The 17,667-nt window shown below is 39.5% G+C and overlaps 1 protein-coding gene across 2 annotated transcripts in view; it reads left to right on the top strand.

The window, feature by feature from the left end:
- The window catches only part of abat (4-aminobutyrate aminotransferase), a 51,896-nt gene that overhangs the window by 15,702 nt on the left and 18,527 nt on the right, over window positions 1–17,667 (top strand). For both annotated transcript variants that reach the window (XM_038308434.1, XM_038308433.1), the window contains exons 3-8: window positions 1,703–1,800; window positions 1,890–1,919; window positions 8,398–8,515; window positions 15,006–15,055; window positions 16,791–16,871; window positions 16,963–17,055. In XM_038308434.1, the coding sequence (XP_038164362.1) occupies window positions 1,703–1,800; window positions 1,890–1,919; window positions 8,398–8,515; window positions 15,006–15,055; window positions 16,791–16,871; window positions 16,963–17,055 (470 nt within the window). The remainder of the gene's footprint in view (window positions 1–1,702; window positions 1,801–1,889; window positions 1,920–8,397; window positions 8,516–15,005; window positions 15,056–16,790; window positions 16,872–16,962; window positions 17,056–17,667) is intronic.

Genomic DNA, 17,667 nt, shown 5'->3' with positions numbered 1-17,667 from the left:
AGCCAACCTTATCACTCTCTGTAACCTACTAACACGGTAAGGACAGCATCAGATGAGCTACCTGAGAAACTAACGTTACGTTTCCCCACTTTGAAACCAAACAAACATGGCCGCTCACCCTGCTGATCAGCTCTCTTCACTGCCATCGAAGGCTCCAACGTGTTTTCTTTTCAGGTGCTGCATCATAACAGTGGTGCTTCTGTGCCATGTTAATTTGTTTTTACAAAAGTTGCATGTTATGACTTTTTTCGCTTTACAAAGCGCAGGCTGTCTGCGAATTGAGACGCAGCTTGCTTTTGCGGTATCGGTCATTAGAACAGTTGACGTTACTGCCTTTTGAAAACAGCCTTTGCTCACCTGCGGCGCTGGCTCGCTCTGCCGTATTTTTTTTTCTTCCCGCGTTTCAATCAAGTGGCAGTGATGAAGACGGCAGTGGATGATGCATTAATCGTGCGACACAACTAATCGATGATGAAATTCGTTGCCAACGCTTTTAAAAGTCGATTTTATCGATTCGTTGTTGCAGCCCTAATTCAATTCATTTTATTTCTATAGTGCCAAATCACAACACGTGGTTGGTTTAAAGATCGCTATCTAAGGAAAACCAGCTGATTTCAGCAATACCTCATCAGCAGAACCACAACCAGGCTCAGTGTGAGCAGCCGTCTGCTGAGGCCAACTTGGGTTCAAGGAGACAGAAGCAGACATAGAAAAAGAAGCATAGATAAAAAAAGAAGCTGTAAAAGGCGGCCCCGTCCAGGAAACTCACAGCCAGGCAGAGGAGCTCCTAGCCAGCTCCCATGAAGAGAGCACATCCAGTTATTCACAAACAGAGAAACAGGACTACATTGAAAAACAGGCCGATCTCCAACATCTAGAAACAAAGGTGTTGATGGCAGCAGCACAGCTGATATTTCTCTCCAGGATGGAGTCACAGCCAAACAGGAACAGACCAGATGAAGCTACTATGAGAAAAAGCAGAGAGAGCAGAACGTTAGAGATTGAACTAACAGATTCTGCAGAGTGGGAGAATAGAGATAGAATGAAGCAGAATGATGAAATAGGGGTCCCTATGTCGTCCAGCAGTCTAAGCCTATAGCAGCATAACTATAGAGATAGCTCAGGATAACCTGAGCCACTCTAACTAGAAGCTTTATCAAAAAGGAAAGTTTTAAGCCTAGCCTTAAAAGCAGACAGTAGATGTGAATCAGGAGCCTTTCTGAGGATGTGCTGTAGGTTAGATGCACCATGCAGGGGAGGACAGGAGATGAACAAACTGAACCTATGATTGTCCTGGTTAAACTTTTACAGAATGCTAAAACCAATATTTAACAGAGGCTAATTAAAATCAGCTGAAGGTTCATTCTTCAGTATCAGTGTTATTTACTGCGCTGTGCGTCGTTCAGACAGCAGAACCTTTACTGAAGAGTTTTAGATTCTTCTTCAGTCTCAGAATTAAAATCTGGTTTAATGGAAACCGTTTCTGTAAATCCTTTACGATCCGTGTAACCTCTCCACCAGGAAACCCCCATGGAGCATCCTGCCTCTGCCTCACAGAGCTAAGCCTAGTTTGTTAGGTAAATCAGCAGGGAAAGTTGGATCCTGTCGGCTCAGCGGTGTCGCATTACTGCAGAGAAACAGCCTTCAGATCCATGCCTGCGAGATGCTAGCCATGTTTTTAATTAATCGATGTTTTCATTAGGCTGCAGGTACGTCAGTAAGGCAGCGGCAAAGACGCAGGTGGAGTTTGACTATGATGGACCCTTAATGAAAACTACAGTCCCAGGGCCTCGATCACAAGTAAGGCCACCTGAAAGCTCTCAGGTTTCTCCATTAAATCAGAGACAATATTTCCTTAAACCAACTTCTCTTTTCTCCTTACTTTCTAGGAGCTCACAAAACAACTGGGAGACATTCAGGTAAGTGGGAAGATTAGAATACGGCTCTAGAAATCGTTTGATTTGATCACCGTGTTCTGGATCTTGTTTTCGTTTCCTTCCCTTCATCTCCTGGATCTGTTTCATACAGGCCGGTCGGCCCGGCATCGCTCAGATTAAATCTCCAATTATGGGAAGTCATTAAAAACACCCTGCAGCTCAGCCGTTGTTCCATGTTTCCCTTTTACATCCTTCCTGGAGGTCTCTCTTAATGCAACAGACTGCAAAAACATTCTAGAAATAATAAAAAAAAATTCTTAAATTACCGTTATTTTCGGACTATAAGCCGCAACCTTTTCCCCATTTTTCGACCTTGCAGCTTACATAACAATGCGGCTTATCTATGGAATTTTACAGCTAACGGCCACTAGGGTAATACCTAAATATATCGATTTTACCATCCACTATGTTGACGTCACATTTGCTTCAACACACAAGTACGGTAGCCGCGCGCGCCGGAATGCGGAGGTCCTCCAGAAGCAGACTTCTACCGCGAGTGGTACGAGACAGAACGACAGAGAGAAAGACAGACATTGCGAGCGCTGGACAGTTTGTGTTAAACATAAGAAAATTATATAGTCCAATGCGGCTTGTATTTGTACAAATCATGCAATTTAGCTTCTGCGGCTTATATTCAGGTTAGAGATGTCCCGATCCAGGTTTTTGCACTTCCGATCCGATACCGATATTGTTTTTGGACTTCCGATCCGATACCAATACTGGCCGATACCAGCCTATTCAAGCATGCATTTAAGTTTAAGTTAAAGTATTTAGCCTTAGTTGTAAGACTCATGTTGAAAAGGGTTTTAGTACTCTTGATAACATCTAGCCAGCTGAATTAGGGGAGATTGAATAAAACACAAAGATTGGTAACAACAAACTTACCTGTTTATTAAGAGATAAACACAAACTGGGCAAAATTATGAATAGCAATCTGAAATTGCACAGTGAACAGTAAAACCATAAACAGTTAAAGGTGCAAGTATTACTGTAAGTTTTAATAAAAATGCAAAACAGACAAGAGTGGAAAATAGTCTATTAACTTAGAATCAGGACTCTACTCTTGAAAAAAGACACTGCTTAAAAAAAAAATCAGTGCAAATTATAGTGAACTATTACACAAAAATGCCTTATACTCCCCAATATCCTCCACACCTAGTCTCCATCTACACATCGTGCAGGAGTTTTTTAAAAACTGGATCGGCATTTTTACATTCTTTGCCGATACGCATTCTTTTGCCAATATCGGCGTCCCGATCCGATCCACGTATCGGATCGGGACAAGCCTAATTCAGGTGCGGCTAATAGTCCGAAAATTACGGTAAGTGTATTATTATGTATTATGTACCCTGTTTAATCCCGCTCCTATTTTATCAAATGCTAAACATAAATCCTGGGATTGAACACTTTATTTTAAATATTTTACTCAATATCATTTGTTAAAACAAACAAAAAATCTACCAAGATATATTTTCAGGCCATCATTAAGACCTCCAGATCTGTAAAACATGGCAGAGGCAGTGTCATGACATGGGCCCGCACGGCTGTGAGGAACGTCCGTGTTAATCAAGAAAAGACGCTGCCAGACATGTTCAGTTAGAGCGAACCTCACTGAAAAACCATTGAGAAATAAGTAAAAAGTATCTTAAATTAAGTGCATTTACCCTTAATTTGATCAGGTAAATAAGATGATTTGCCAATGGAATTATATTCTTTACTCTTAAAATAAGATATTTGGATAATATGCACTCGAAATAAAACAATGCAATTGTTTTTCTTATTTTAAATGTAAATTGTCTTCTTCTGTTGACAAAGTGTCTTATTTACCTCCTCAATTTAAGAAAAAATGCATTTATTTTAAGTGAAAAAGACTTATTTCGATTTCCATTTTTGCAGTGCACACATCACAGTATCAAATAGCACAATTTTAGAACAAATACATCCATCTACTGTTTAATTATGTTAAGTTTCAGCTCTGAGCTTCTTCATTTAAGCCCTAGCCGTGTAGAAACGGTGCTGGAAGCCTCTGCTCTGTGCATAGACTCAGACGACTGTTAATGGAAAAGGTTTCATATAAAGATGGAGCCTTAAGGGGAGCCACCTCTGATCTGTCGAAGACTGTAAGTACAGATAGAGCCACTTAGAGAGTCGCCTCTTCTTAATTACTTTACCTTTCAGGATGGTTTCAGCCTGCAGCTTAATTAGATCTTCCAGGTTACCCCATGAAATAACACCTGAATGTAATCTGTGTATAATCCTGGTTCATTGACGCCATCGCTGTCTACGCTCTTCTCAGGTCAGGATCATGGAAAAGATCCCAGGCAGTAACTGCAGCGAGTCGATCGAAGGTCGTTTCCCCAATTTGCTTTAATGAAATCCTAGTTTTAGTTTTGGGTTCTGCAAAAAAATGAAATCTGTTCATGTGGACGTACCAGATTGTTGGGGTTGGCCATCAGCTTGAGCAGAGCAGGATGGTTGTACAGTAGCCTGAGGGAGGAGAGAATTGGATGAATTTTAAAAACAAAACACGCACAGTCCTTTCATCTCTCAGCAACAAACATGATCCCTCTACCTCAAATCAACTCTTAGAAGTATTTATAAACCAGCTTCTGTTGGGAAAGATGCTCCGTTAGAGACGTGAATGTGATAGAGAGAAGCTGCTGAAAGATTGCAGGATATCTGAAAGAAGCAGGGTCTGATCTCTGCAGACGGACAGGATCTGCCTGCAGCTGATTACAAACGCCTCATCTTTGTGAAACTGCAGAAATCCTCAGAGCAAAGGGATCTCATCTCACTGCAGCTCAGTTTAGCTGTGGCTCTAAATAAAGGTTTGAAACAAAGACCACGACTTCCTGATCATTTCTGTCAGTCTGGAGCGGCAGAAACCATCATCAGTCTGCACTACAGAAAAATAACCTGCAGTTGTTATAGCAACCATCTACATGTAAATCACTCAACACTCAGGTAGTGAACCCTACACTGCAAAAAAGGAAATCTAAATAACTATTTTTTTCTCAAAATAAGTGTATTTGTTCTTGAATTGAGAAGGAAAGTGAAACACTTTGCCAATAACAGAAGACAATTTACATAAAAAAAACGATTGCAATGTTTTATTTCAAGCGCATAATATCTAATAATTTATAATAAATCTCATTCCATTGGCAAATCATTTTATTTACCTGCTCAAATTAAGGGTTAATGCACTTAATTTAAGACATTTTTTATTATTTCTCGATTGTTTTTGCAGTGAGGTTTACTCTAACCGTTTGGCTGAATTTAAGCCATAATTGTTTCCTCAATTAGAACGGACGTTCCTCTGAGCCGTGCGGGCCCGTGTCATGACGCCACCTCTGCCTTGTTTTACAGATCTCGAGGTCTTAATGCGCTTGAAAATATACCTTGGTAGATTTTGTCTTTGTCTCAACACATGACATTCAGTGGAATATTTAAAATATGGTGTCTAATCCTGGGATTAAAGTTTAGCTGTCACGATTGGTTGGAGGACCCAAATGCAGAGACGAGATGAATTTAAGTAGTGATGTTATGAGATGAGCCGAGGCTTCGAGGCATGTGTCGAGTAATGGAGGGGGCGTTTCCCCGAAGCGCTTGTCGAGGCGTGATTCATTTAGAGGAGGGGCCAAAATTGATGACGTCCGAGGCCTCGTTACCGTGATACCACGTGACCGCTTCGGGAAGTGGTTCAGAATGCGCAAGAATTTTGAAAGGCATCTAAACAGCCTCAGTGTTCAGTTAAGATGTGGGAGTTTGGAGGAGAGATGCTCTCAGCTGGATAAAGTTTGGATAGATTCTAATAATAGATTGGTTGGAAAAACAACCAATCTAGTTGCTAATTTGGTTGGAATAAACAATGTAATACTCAAAATTTGAGCAAACCACCGGACAAAGCCCGCGTTAACACGTCAGTGTTAAGAAGTATTTTCTCCTGCGTGAGATCAGCTACATAGGTGGCGTCAGCTGTAAGAGTCAGGCTCCCACTCTAGAGGTTGATGGTTCAAGTCCTGTCTTTGACTTTTGAAAATTTCGATTACACTTAATTATTTTGGCTGATGAGACTAATTTGCATTTTTTTGCCCGAGTAAAAATATAGATTGGGTAAATTAGGTCGGTTTAGCCAAAAGATTGGTTGAACACAACTTCCAACCTGATTAAAACCAAAAAACGTGGAAAAACTATCATGTTTGAATAAAAATGACTAACACCTTTCATTTTGCTCATCATTACCCAATTTGCACAAACACTGTCACTAGGGGTGGGTATTGCCAAAGAAGTCACGATTCGATTTGAATCACGATTCACAGGCCACGATGCGATTCTATCACGATGCATCACGATACTTGCATTATTGGGATGCATTGTAATATTTTCTCCTCCATGTTTTGTTTTTGAATGACTCGGCGCAGTATCCCTTGGCCGGAAATGCTTGTGACACAAGGCAGCGTGCGTCAACACATCCGCAGCGACATCTACTGGACTGGAAGTTGTATTACACTTGTTTTTGGCTGATGTTCACCAGCCATTAATGCAATTTTATTTATTCATTTTTTCAAATTAATAATCGATACTTGGCGTCAAGAATCGATGCAGTAGATCACAAAAATTAGAATCACGATGCATCATCATGACGATTATTTTGCACACCCCTAACTGTCACTGTCTGCTTGAGTTTATTTCACTAAAATGGCAGAAAAACGGTGCACCTTAAATTATTGTTCTAAGAAATTTTACACTTAAAAAAACTTACAAAAGATTTTATTATACACACCAACCATTAATAATTTCAAGGGAATTTAAAAGGGGAAAAAAAGAAAAACAGTTGCAAAAAAAAAAAAAAAAAAATCACTGATTATATTACAAACTGTAGTTCTGCACTCCACCAGTAGGTGGTGACATGTTCACATGAAGCCTCATGAACTGTGGGGATCGTTGAAGCAATTTGGCCAAACGGTTCAATGCCTCATGAGGCTTCATCTCACCATCACTATGGAGGACCCAAATGCAGAGACGAGATGAATTTAAGAGATTTAATAGGTTTTCAGGTTCTGAGGCTGGAGGTAAAAAATCCAACAAAAATATCTTAAGAACCAGAATCTAGGAGACATCAGGGAAAAACCAAAAACTAAGAACCAGGAAGAGACAAGGAAGGACGACAGAGAACTGACCAGAGGTTTGATGAGATGTAAGACAAGGATCCAGCAAACAAGAACTGAAGAGGGAGGGCTTTTAAAGGGGACAGAGACAAAGAGAGAGCTGACAAGGAAATTGGCAACAGGTGCTGGCAGGATAGAGAAAACAGCAAGGGAGGACAGAGCAGAAAACAGAGCAAGGGATAGAGGACACAAGAGGGCAGCAGAGGACAACAAATGGAAAACCTGGAGGACAGGAACTAACAAGAAAACAACAAAATAATAATTAGACACTAAAACAAGGAGCAAAGTAAGACTGAATACTCTAAATAAACAAAACAAAACCAAGACTGTGACATTAGCTTTTGATACAGAAGGAGCAGGATTAAACATATGAACCTTAGAGATGCCTTCTTGTATGATTTAACAGAAAAAGTGAATTAGTCCAACTTATAAAAAAAAGCTTATGCTGCAGGTTTGATGTAAAATCAAAACAGAAGATTGCAGATTTTATTCTAATAAACCTAATCCCTGCTACCAATAATCTGACCACAGAATTGCTTCACTACTTCGGAGGGCTGCCACGGTACTGCACGGGGGTTGTGAAAGTTTTGGTTGATTAGACTTTTCTTTTTTTTTTTATATTCCCCCCTGCAATTTTTTCCACTAATTGAAATGTCTTTAAATCCACTTGAACATGAATTCAACAGAGTGTAATAAGCAGATAAATGGAGGCAGAGGATGTCTTTCAGTCATCAATGCACACATTCAGCGACACACAGGAGCTCTTTCAAGCTGGGCACCGTTTCATTCACAACACCTGTCCCATCAACCAGGAATCAGAATCAGAAATACTTTAATAATCCCAGGGAGAAATTACTTTAGTTAAATCACATCTGTAATAGAGTGACTACGGAACCAGTTTGATAGAACACTATTTAATACCATATATATAAAATTAGGGCGTCCCCGCTCCATCTCGCCATCAGTTTGTGGGTCCTTGGCCTGGAAAACGTTTATTTCATGTCCCATGTGGGATAGATTTTTATGTTTTCTAAATATGGATATTGTACCCAGTCTTCTGTGGTACGCTTTGGATCAGGAACTGGTTTCCGTACTTTCTTTCCTGCCGTTACCCAGTTAGACGTTGATCTTGATTGGGGGTTTGAAAGAACGGATATTATTTCATTACAGAAGTTCTAATTAAATCAAAACTGAATCGAATCCTGATGCATTAAACACATTGTTGAAGTGTTTGTTCAGGGTTATTGATTTCTTGGGTCATATGATTGTTAATAGATCCTGTTTCCTTCCAGAATGTCGGTGCTGTCAACTTCTTCTGTAACTATGAGGAGAGCAGAGGAAACTACTTGGTGGACGTGGACGGAAACCGCATGTTGGACATCTACACGCAGATCTCCTCCATTCCCATCGGTGAGTCATTTATTTTTAAAATAAGTGCATTTATTCTTGAATAAAGGAGGTAAGTAAAGCATTTTTCTAATGGAACAAGAGGATTTAAATTTAACACAAAAAAACAATTGTATTGTCTTATTTGTCTTATTTATTTTGTGCAAAAAGTGCATTTTTTTCTAGAATTTAGGAGGTAAGTGAGACACTAACCAATGGAACCAGACAATTTATATTTAAAATTTGAAAAAATTAATATCAATGTCTTATTTTAAGTGCATCTTGTCTAATTATCTTATTTTAAGACTGGAAATACTCATTCCATTGGCAAATCATCTTATTTACTTAACTTAAGGATACATATGATTAATTTAAGTCATTTTTGCTGATTTCTAGATCGTTTTTGCTGTTTAATAAGTTCCGGTTTTGTTATATTTATAAATATGTTTCTGTCAAAAGTACCCACATTTGTGACTTCAGTAGAAGTATAGATACTGCAGTTTAAAAACACTCTGGTAAAAGTATCAACTTGACCTCTTTACTCAAGTAAAAGTGAAAGAGTATGTGCTCCAAAAACTACTTAAAGAATAAAAGTATAAAGTAACCTTTAAAAAAACAGCCAGATGTCACTATATGAATTAAAGCTCAATTTTCCGACTATTTCTATAAATTCTCTGAGATAGGGCCAAGGATGAGGGAGGTCTTGATGGTCTCCGTCTCCCGATACGCTCTCGCCTGTGTCCGACCTTTCAGACATTTCAACATCTTTTTCTGAATCCCACATTGTAGCATGGCATAGACATTTCACGTTAGCAGTTTGAAGAACACCTGCTTGCTTCTGATGATTTCCTTTAGCTAACCAATGAGTGTTTGCGTTCTATGACTCATCCAATCACACTAGTTTTCACTAGATGTGGGTGGAGCCAATGATCTGCATTGGATGGAGCACATGACGGGAAATAAAGATTTAGAAACATTAAACCAGGGGTAACCAATTAAAGATCAGCAGAGTCTGAATAAAGAAAATCATCAACCAGTAAAGGTCTGGAGACATTTTTAATGATCTGTTACTTTAAACAGAATTTAACACTGAAATAAAATGAGGTATTTATGCATTTACACTCACTGGCCACTTTATTAGGTACACCTGTCCAACTGCTCGTTAACAATTATTTTCTAAGCAGCCAATCACATGGCGGCAACTCAGTGCATTTAGGCATGTAGACATGGTCAAGACAATCTCCTGCAGTTCAAACCGAGCATCAGTATGGGGAAGAAAGGTGATCTGAGTGACTTTGAACGTGGCATGATTGTTGGTGCCAGAAGGGCCGGTCTGAGTATTTCAGAAACTGCTGATCTACTGGGATTTTCACGCACAACCATCTCTAGGGTTTACAGAGAATGGTCCGAAAAAGAAAAAACATCCAGTGAGCGGCGGTTCTGTGGGCGGAAATGCCTTGTTGATGCCAGAGGTCAGAGGAGAATGGCCAGACTGGTTCGAGCTGATAGAAGGGCAACAGTGACTCAAATAACCACCCGTTACAACCAAGGTGGGCAGAAGAGCATCTCTGAACGCACAGTACGTGGAACTTTGAGGCAGATGGGCTACAGCAGCAGAAGACCACACCGGGTGCCACTCCTTTCAGCTAAGAACAGGAAACTGAGGCTACAATTTGCACAAACTTATCGAAATTGGACAATATAAGATTGGAAAAACGTTGCCTGGTCTGATGAGTCTCGATTTCTGCTGCGACATTCGGATGGTAGGGACAGAATTTGGCGTCTACAACATGAAAGCATGGATCCATCCTGCCTTGTATCAACGGTTCAGGCTGGTGGTGGTGGTGTCATGGTGTGGGGAATATTTTCTTGGCACTCTTTGGGCCCCTTGGTACCAATTGAGCATCGTTGCAACGCCGTAGCCTACCTGAGTACTGATGCTGACCATGTCCATCCCTTTATGACCACAATGTACCCAACTTCTGATGGCTACTTTCAGCAGGATAATGCGCCATGTCATAAAGCTGGAATCATCTCAGACTGGTTTCTTGAACATGACAATGAGTTCACTGTACTCAAATGGCCTCCACAGTCACCAGATCTCAATCCAATAGAGCATCTTTGGGATGTGGTGGAACGGGAGATTCGCATCATGGATGTGCAGCCGACAAATCTGCGGCAACTGTGTGATGCCATCATGTCAATATGGACCAAACTCCCTGAGGAATGCTTCCAGCACCTTGTTGAATCTATGCCACCAAGAATTGAGGCAGTTCTGAAGGCAAAAGGGGGTCCAACCCGTTACTAGCATGGGGTACCTAATAAAGTGGCCGGTGAGTGTATATATATATATAAAACAAGCTCCAAGCCAGCTCCCATGTCAGGGAGAACATTCAAACTCTATGCAGAAACACCCCAGGCCAGAAGCTGAACCCGGAACCTTCTTGCTGCAAGGCATCAGTGCTTCCCACTGCGCCACTTAGCAGCCCTTAATTTGAATTCAAATGGAAAAAAAAGAAAGAAATATTATAGAAATAGTTTAATAAAGAAAGCAAAAACAAGCGTTGAAATTCCACGATGGTATCAGTTTACTAGAACAGTAGCTTATCTGCTGCCGAGATGAAGAGGTTAGATAAGCTCATCAGAGGGAAAGCTCTGTCCTAGGATACCCCCCCCAATCAACACCCCCACCACCACCACCCCACGCAAACATACCATCAACGCTGGAAAAAGATTATCATCACAGATCTTTGCTGCTTTAACTTTATAAAAATCACTACTCCCATCTAAAGGCTGATTTATATTCGAAACCAGGTCATCTGCGTGTATCGCAGCGAATGCAAAGACGCCTCTTCTTCTCCTTCTTCTTGTGAGGTTTTATGGCGGTTGAAAAACTAGTTAAAAGTGCTTTTCCTCCACCAACTAATAGGGAGTTAAGCAAGGAAACAGGAAACGACACTGTTGAGTTAAGGGTTGGTTGTTGTTTTTATGCACATATAAGAACATTCAGTTCATTTTTTAAATTACTTTCCTACTGCCCCTTTTTTGTTTTTGCTTCTATATTTATTCTCTTGTGAAGCTGCATGCTTTTCCCTGTCATTTTGTTGCTGGTACACCTGAATGTCCCCACTGAGGGTTAACTACGCTGCGCTGGCCCCTACTGGCCACAGGTGGAACAGCACTGACATTTATATAATCCATCTGCATCAATTTTATGTAAGAGTCAGATTCAAAGCCTTTTCACACACCTGTAGATAAACAGAGAAGCATATACCGAACAGAGGGTTAGACCCCATCCCATAAGGCTGTTGGATATCAGGCAACAATCAGACATCTGATGTTATATTGGCCTGATGATATGTTAAACACAGTGGCTCATAGCTCCCATACTTGTCCATGTTGATGAATAATGTCTCTGATCCAGCCTTTTCTATCATCCCACACTACAAAATAAGCAATGAAAATATGTATGATTGGTGCTGATATCGTAATGGTTAAAACTCTAAGCTCAAATATCGGTATCATATTGGAAATTAAAAGGTTGTGTCAGGAAACTTTTAATTTCTAGCCTCAATGTTTAATCCAATATTTTGCCTTTATTGGATTAAATAAAGATTAAACCAAAGTTGTTTCCACTATCATCACAACCCCAACCCCTTTACAGAGGAACAGAAGACTCGCCTATTCAGCCAGGCCAACAATTCCCTTTAATGACCCCCCTTTCAGAGACATAGACAGGTATGGGGCATTGCAGGCTAACAAAGAAGCCAAACGACCCCCATTCCAAAGAGGTGGACCCGTTCATCCGTTTCTATTTGCATGTTTTCTAAAACTAAAACCAGGCTTTGTTGAGCTGCTGGAAAAAAACCTGGAACTCATCGCTATTTCTGACATTTTGAATTAAAAAAAGCTTCCTGGATGGAAGAGAAACGTCTTTAAACTTTGAATCATCGTCTCGTTGTTGCCCCTCTAGTGCACCTGTTGTTAATTTCATAAAATGAAACTGATTAACAACCCCCTCTGCTACTTACCTGACCAAATCAATTTCCCAGAAGTTTAGTTAACTTGATGCTATACTCTGATTGCAAAGTCTTCCTTTAATTTTTTTTGAGTGATGTATATTTCTGTGCTCCATGTATTTCACTGATCACTTTAAATGATTGTAGAAACCATCCTGCAGGCGGGAGAACAGAAGCTGCCTCTCCTGGTTTCCTCTTGTAAAGAAATTATCTCAGAGTGGATCTGTCAACACTGAAAAAATAACTGATAAAATGAAATGGATTTAACTTATCATTTGTAAAGTAATCCTTAACATGTAAATGTTATTTGAGATAGTGAACATTTTCTACACTGCAAAAGCAATCTAGAAAGAAGTAAAAAATTCTTCATTCTTCTTTAGCCTTCATTTGAATTTGTAAATAAGATGGTTTGCCAATGGAATGAGATCTTTCAACCTTAAAATAAGATAATTACAGGGTAAGATAATTACGGGTCATTAAAAATCATTATTTTTTATTTTTAATATTAAGACCTTAATTGGCATTAAACTTCATTAAATGTGATTATTGGGCATTTAAAATGCTTTATTAAAAAAAAAAAGGTGATAAAAACAATTTAATCAGGAACATCACGATGTATTTGCGCGGAACTGCTTCCGGTTGATCGTAAAGCCGTACGTTCGGAAAAGAAGCTGGAGGCGGAGAAAAAGCTAAAGAATGGGAAAATGCAAATTTCAACAAAAGTGGCCGGAAGAAGAGGAATTCGGTGCATGGCTGCAGCCTGTCGATAGCATTAAAATTATTTCTAAGGGCATTACAACAGCATTAAAAAGCATTAAATTAGATAACATGCACTTACAATAAGTTTATCCAATAGTTTTTTTCTAGGGATGCACTATATAATCGGCTCCCTATCGGTATCGGCCTTAAAACTGAATATCGGACATCGGCCACCCCACCGATATTTAACCCGATATTTGATCAGCTTCTGAGTTTCTAAAGTCTAAAAAAAAAATAAAAAATAAAATACTACTTCTTTTTCTTCCTCAAAAACTTTTTTCCAGACTTAAAAACATCTAAAGACGAGGGAAAAAATATTGATACATTAAAATATCCCAATATCTTCATATGCTGATATATTGCCATTTAAAAACACCATATCAATCTCTTTTACTAATGAAATATTGCTATATGTCATCGTTATGCTACGAAATCCCCCGAGAATTCACGAAATGTTGCCATATTTTTATATGTTGATATATTGACGCGGTATCGATCTATTTTACTAACAAAATCTCACAAGAATTTGCAAAATATCATGAGAGTTTGTAACAGAACGATGAAATTTCACCAGATTTTGAAAGTAAAATAGATATATTTTCATATCAGCATATGAAAATATATCTGAGTATATTATTTTTCAAAGTGTCAGAAATGGATAACAAAACTGCTATTTTCAATGACTATTTATTTTTGTCCAGCTTTAACATCGGTAAGTTTTAAAATATCAGCATATCGGATATCGGCCAAAATCCGAATATCGTGCATCCCTAGTAATGTGAATTTTTAGCTTGAAGAGAAAATAAATTAAATTTAAACTGTAGAAATAATGACAATGAATTTTTTTAGGTCAAAAATGTGTTCTGAATATATTTTAACACTGAAACAGTAAGTACAAAAAAACAACATTTAAATTTCAGTGGCATTTTTAATTCAAATCCCAGCAACACAGATTTACTTCCATAAAAACAGCATTAAAAAGCATTAAATCTGAGTTAATCATTCCTGTATACACCCTGAATTAGATCACCTGCACTTACAATACGTTTATGCAATAGTTTTTTCTTATTTTAAATGTGAATCGTCTTGTTCCATTATCAACGTGTCTCACTTTCCTCCTCAATTCAAGAACAAAAGCACCTATTTTAAGAAAGAAAATAGTTATTTAGATTTCCTTTTTTTTGCAGTGTAGGGTTCACTACCTGAGTGTGGAGTTATTTACATGTCAATGGTTGCTATGACAACTGCAGTTTATTTTCTGTAGTGCAGACTGATGGCTCCTCCTGTAGATGCAGACACCACTTATACTCAGTGATGGAGCAGCTTTGGTTTCTGCTGCTCGTTTCTCTCCAGACTGACAGAAATGATCAGGAAGTCGTGGTCTTTGTTTCAAACCTTTATTTAGAGCCACAGCTAAACTGAGCAGCAGTGAGATGAGATCCCTTTGCTCTGAGGATTTCTGCAGTTTCACAAAGATGAGGCGTTTGTAATCAGCTGCAGGCAGATCCTGTCCGTCTGCAGAGATCAGACCCTGCTTCTTTCAGATATGCTGCAATCTTTCAGCAGCTTCTCTCTATCACATTCACGTCTCTAACGGAGCATCTTTCCCAACACAAGCTGGTTTATAAATACTTCTAAGAGTTGATCTGAGGGAGAGGGATCATGTTTGTTGCTGAGAGATGAAAGGACTGTGTGTGTTTTGTTTTTAAAATTCATCCAATTTTCTCCTCCCTCAGGCTACAACCATCCTGCTCTGCTCAAGCTGATGGCCAACCCCAACAATCTGGTACGTCCACATGAATAACTTGACATATTGCCCAGAAAGCAGGGCATCCTCTGGGGATTGAGAGGCTGAAACCAGAAGAAAGCTCAAAACCATCAGAGAAATCCATCGAAGTTCTAGAAAATTACCACAGTGAATAAATTATGTGTTCATTTTATTTGTGGAAACTCAGATTCTAACCAAGCAAAGGTGTTAATTATCTTTCCCCTCAGTTCAGCGAGTCCTTTGCTGCTGGATTTAAGAACCACAGTCTGTCATAGGGATTTAAATTCATTTAAAGCTTTATTTTAGCTTCATTGACTGATGCAGGTATTAATTCTGCTCAAAGGGGAACACCGGTTTTTACATTGGGCCCTTGATTTTATAGTTTAGCTTGTCCCTTCAAGTCATTGCCCATAGGAAGACGTTACTTGGATATAATATCTTCAGAACGGCTCAAAATGACACAAAACTCATATGGGTGAGTAGAACATGGTGTAATAACGTAAAATCAAGGGGCCAATGTAAAAAAAAAAAAAAAAAAAAAAAGGGTTCCACTTTAACTTCTCGGGTCTAAACACAAACTTGAGTGAATCATTTTATCTAGAGGTGAAATGTGGACTTTTCCTTCTCTCCCTCCTGGGTTTCAAAACCAGTAAATTTCATGGGTTATAAACTGAAACCAGACAGGCAGGGGGCCCCTCTGAACTGGAGAAGACAACACATAGAACAGACCCATTCTACAGAAAGAGAAATGTTAATAGAATAGACATTCATTATCTGCTCTAGGTTGTGTCCCTCTCTTCTTGTCCCTTTTCTTCTTGTTTTCCTCTCTATGTTTTGTACTCAGCTGACTTTTCATGCTGTCTCTAAAGGAATGAAAGATTTTTTCCCAGCACTAAGCTCACTTAGCTGATTGCTCCTTCTTGTGTTTCCAAAAAGGCCAAAGTAAATAACCCAGTCCTTCTTTTCACTGTAGACAAGCCATGATCTGCTTATCTGTTCTCCATTTTTCATTTGGATGAAATAATAGCTGCATGAATCATGACAGCAGACAAGATAGAGGAGAGCAGGAGGCGGGGTTACCAATCTACTCGCTCTGGAGAGCAGAGTTCGCTGCTTTTAGATGTTGTCTCCAAAGTCTCCAGTAGCAGAAAAAAGTCTCTAGATTTGGTGCTAGGAGCTTTTTAGAAATCAAAGTTCTGGAGGGGTCTGAAAAGTGGCTAAATATAGCGACTAAAGCGCTAAGTTAGCAACACTGCTCTTTGCATGGTTTGTTTTCAAATGGTTTGCTGCTGTCTGTTTGGACCTTTCTGAACATGTGCAGCAAATGGACTGATACAACATGGTGGACACTGAAGGGGGGGGGGGGATCTGAGACACACTTAAGAATAACAACAATAATAAGCGTTCTGATGGCATTATAGCGAAAGGATTTTTATTAAAAACATAATTAATATTTGCAAATAAGGAATAGTTGTATTAACCATACATGGAAACAGAGTTTTCTGAGGCCCCCAGGAACTTGGGGCCCTAAGCAACTGCCTAGTATTGCCTGATGGTAAACCCCCCCCCCCCCTGAAGAAACCCTCCCAGTCCTGCCGTACAGCTTGAAAGCCTCACTGGAAACCTCTGTCTCTGAAGGCGGCGATGATGATGATGATGATGATGATGATGATTGTGGAGAAGAGATCCTGATGTGATGAATTCAGGTTTAATGTTCAAGTTTTCTCTGATCTGGTTTCTGCTTCTATTTCAGAGCACCATCGTAAACCGACCTGCGCTTGGAATCCTGCCGCCGGAGAACTTTCCAGAGAAAGTAACTGAAAGTCTTCTCTCGGTTAGTAACACACACAGATCAGCAGCTGTAACAGAGTCCAGCAGGGGGCAGAAGAGATGAAGACAGCTCTGAACGCTCCTCTCTCTGACAGGTGGCTCCCACTGGAATGACTCGCGTTCAGACGATGGCCTGTGGCTCCTGCTCCAACGAGAACGCCTTCAAATCCATATTCATCTGGTACAGAGTGAGTCTTCCTGCAGGTCCAACATCATGGTTGATGGATGGAAAGTAGCTCGAACGCATGAACCTTCAGAACTTACTGATCACATAGAAGCTCTGCAACTAGAACCAAGCTTGAACCTTTAAGTCTTCAGGCTTCGCATCAGGTTTACTCACTAATAGGTTCACTAATATGTTCATTAAAAGGTTCACTAATAGGTTCATTAATATGTTCACTGATAGGTTCACTGATAGGTTCATTAAAAGGTTCACTAATAGGTTCACTAACAGGTTCATTAATAGGTTCACTAATAGGTTCACTAATAGGTTCATTAAAAGGTTCATTAATAGGTTCACTAATAGGTTCATTAATAGGTTCACTGATAGGTTCACTGATAGGTTCACTAATAGGTTCATTAAAAGGTTCACTAATAGGTTCACTAATAGGTTCATTAAAAGGTTCACTGATAGGTTCACTAATAGGTTCACTGATACGTTCACTGATAGGTTCATTAATAGGTTCACTAATAGGTTCATTAAAAGGTTCACTTATAGGTTCACTAAGAGGTTCATTAATAGGTTCACTAATAGGTTCACTGATAGGTTCACTAATAGGTTCACTGATAGCTTCACTAAT

The sequence above is a fragment of the Cyprinodon tularosa genome, unplaced genomic scaffold, assembly GCF_016077235.1.
Source record: "Cyprinodon tularosa strain WSP-4 unplaced genomic scaffold, ASM1607723v1 ctg637, whole genome shotgun sequence".
NCBI classification, from domain to species: Eukaryota; Metazoa; Chordata; class Actinopteri; order Cyprinodontiformes; family Cyprinodontidae; genus Cyprinodon; species Cyprinodon tularosa.
Note: the sequence above shows the minus strand (reverse complement) of the source record. Positions and strands in the feature narration are given on the sequence as shown.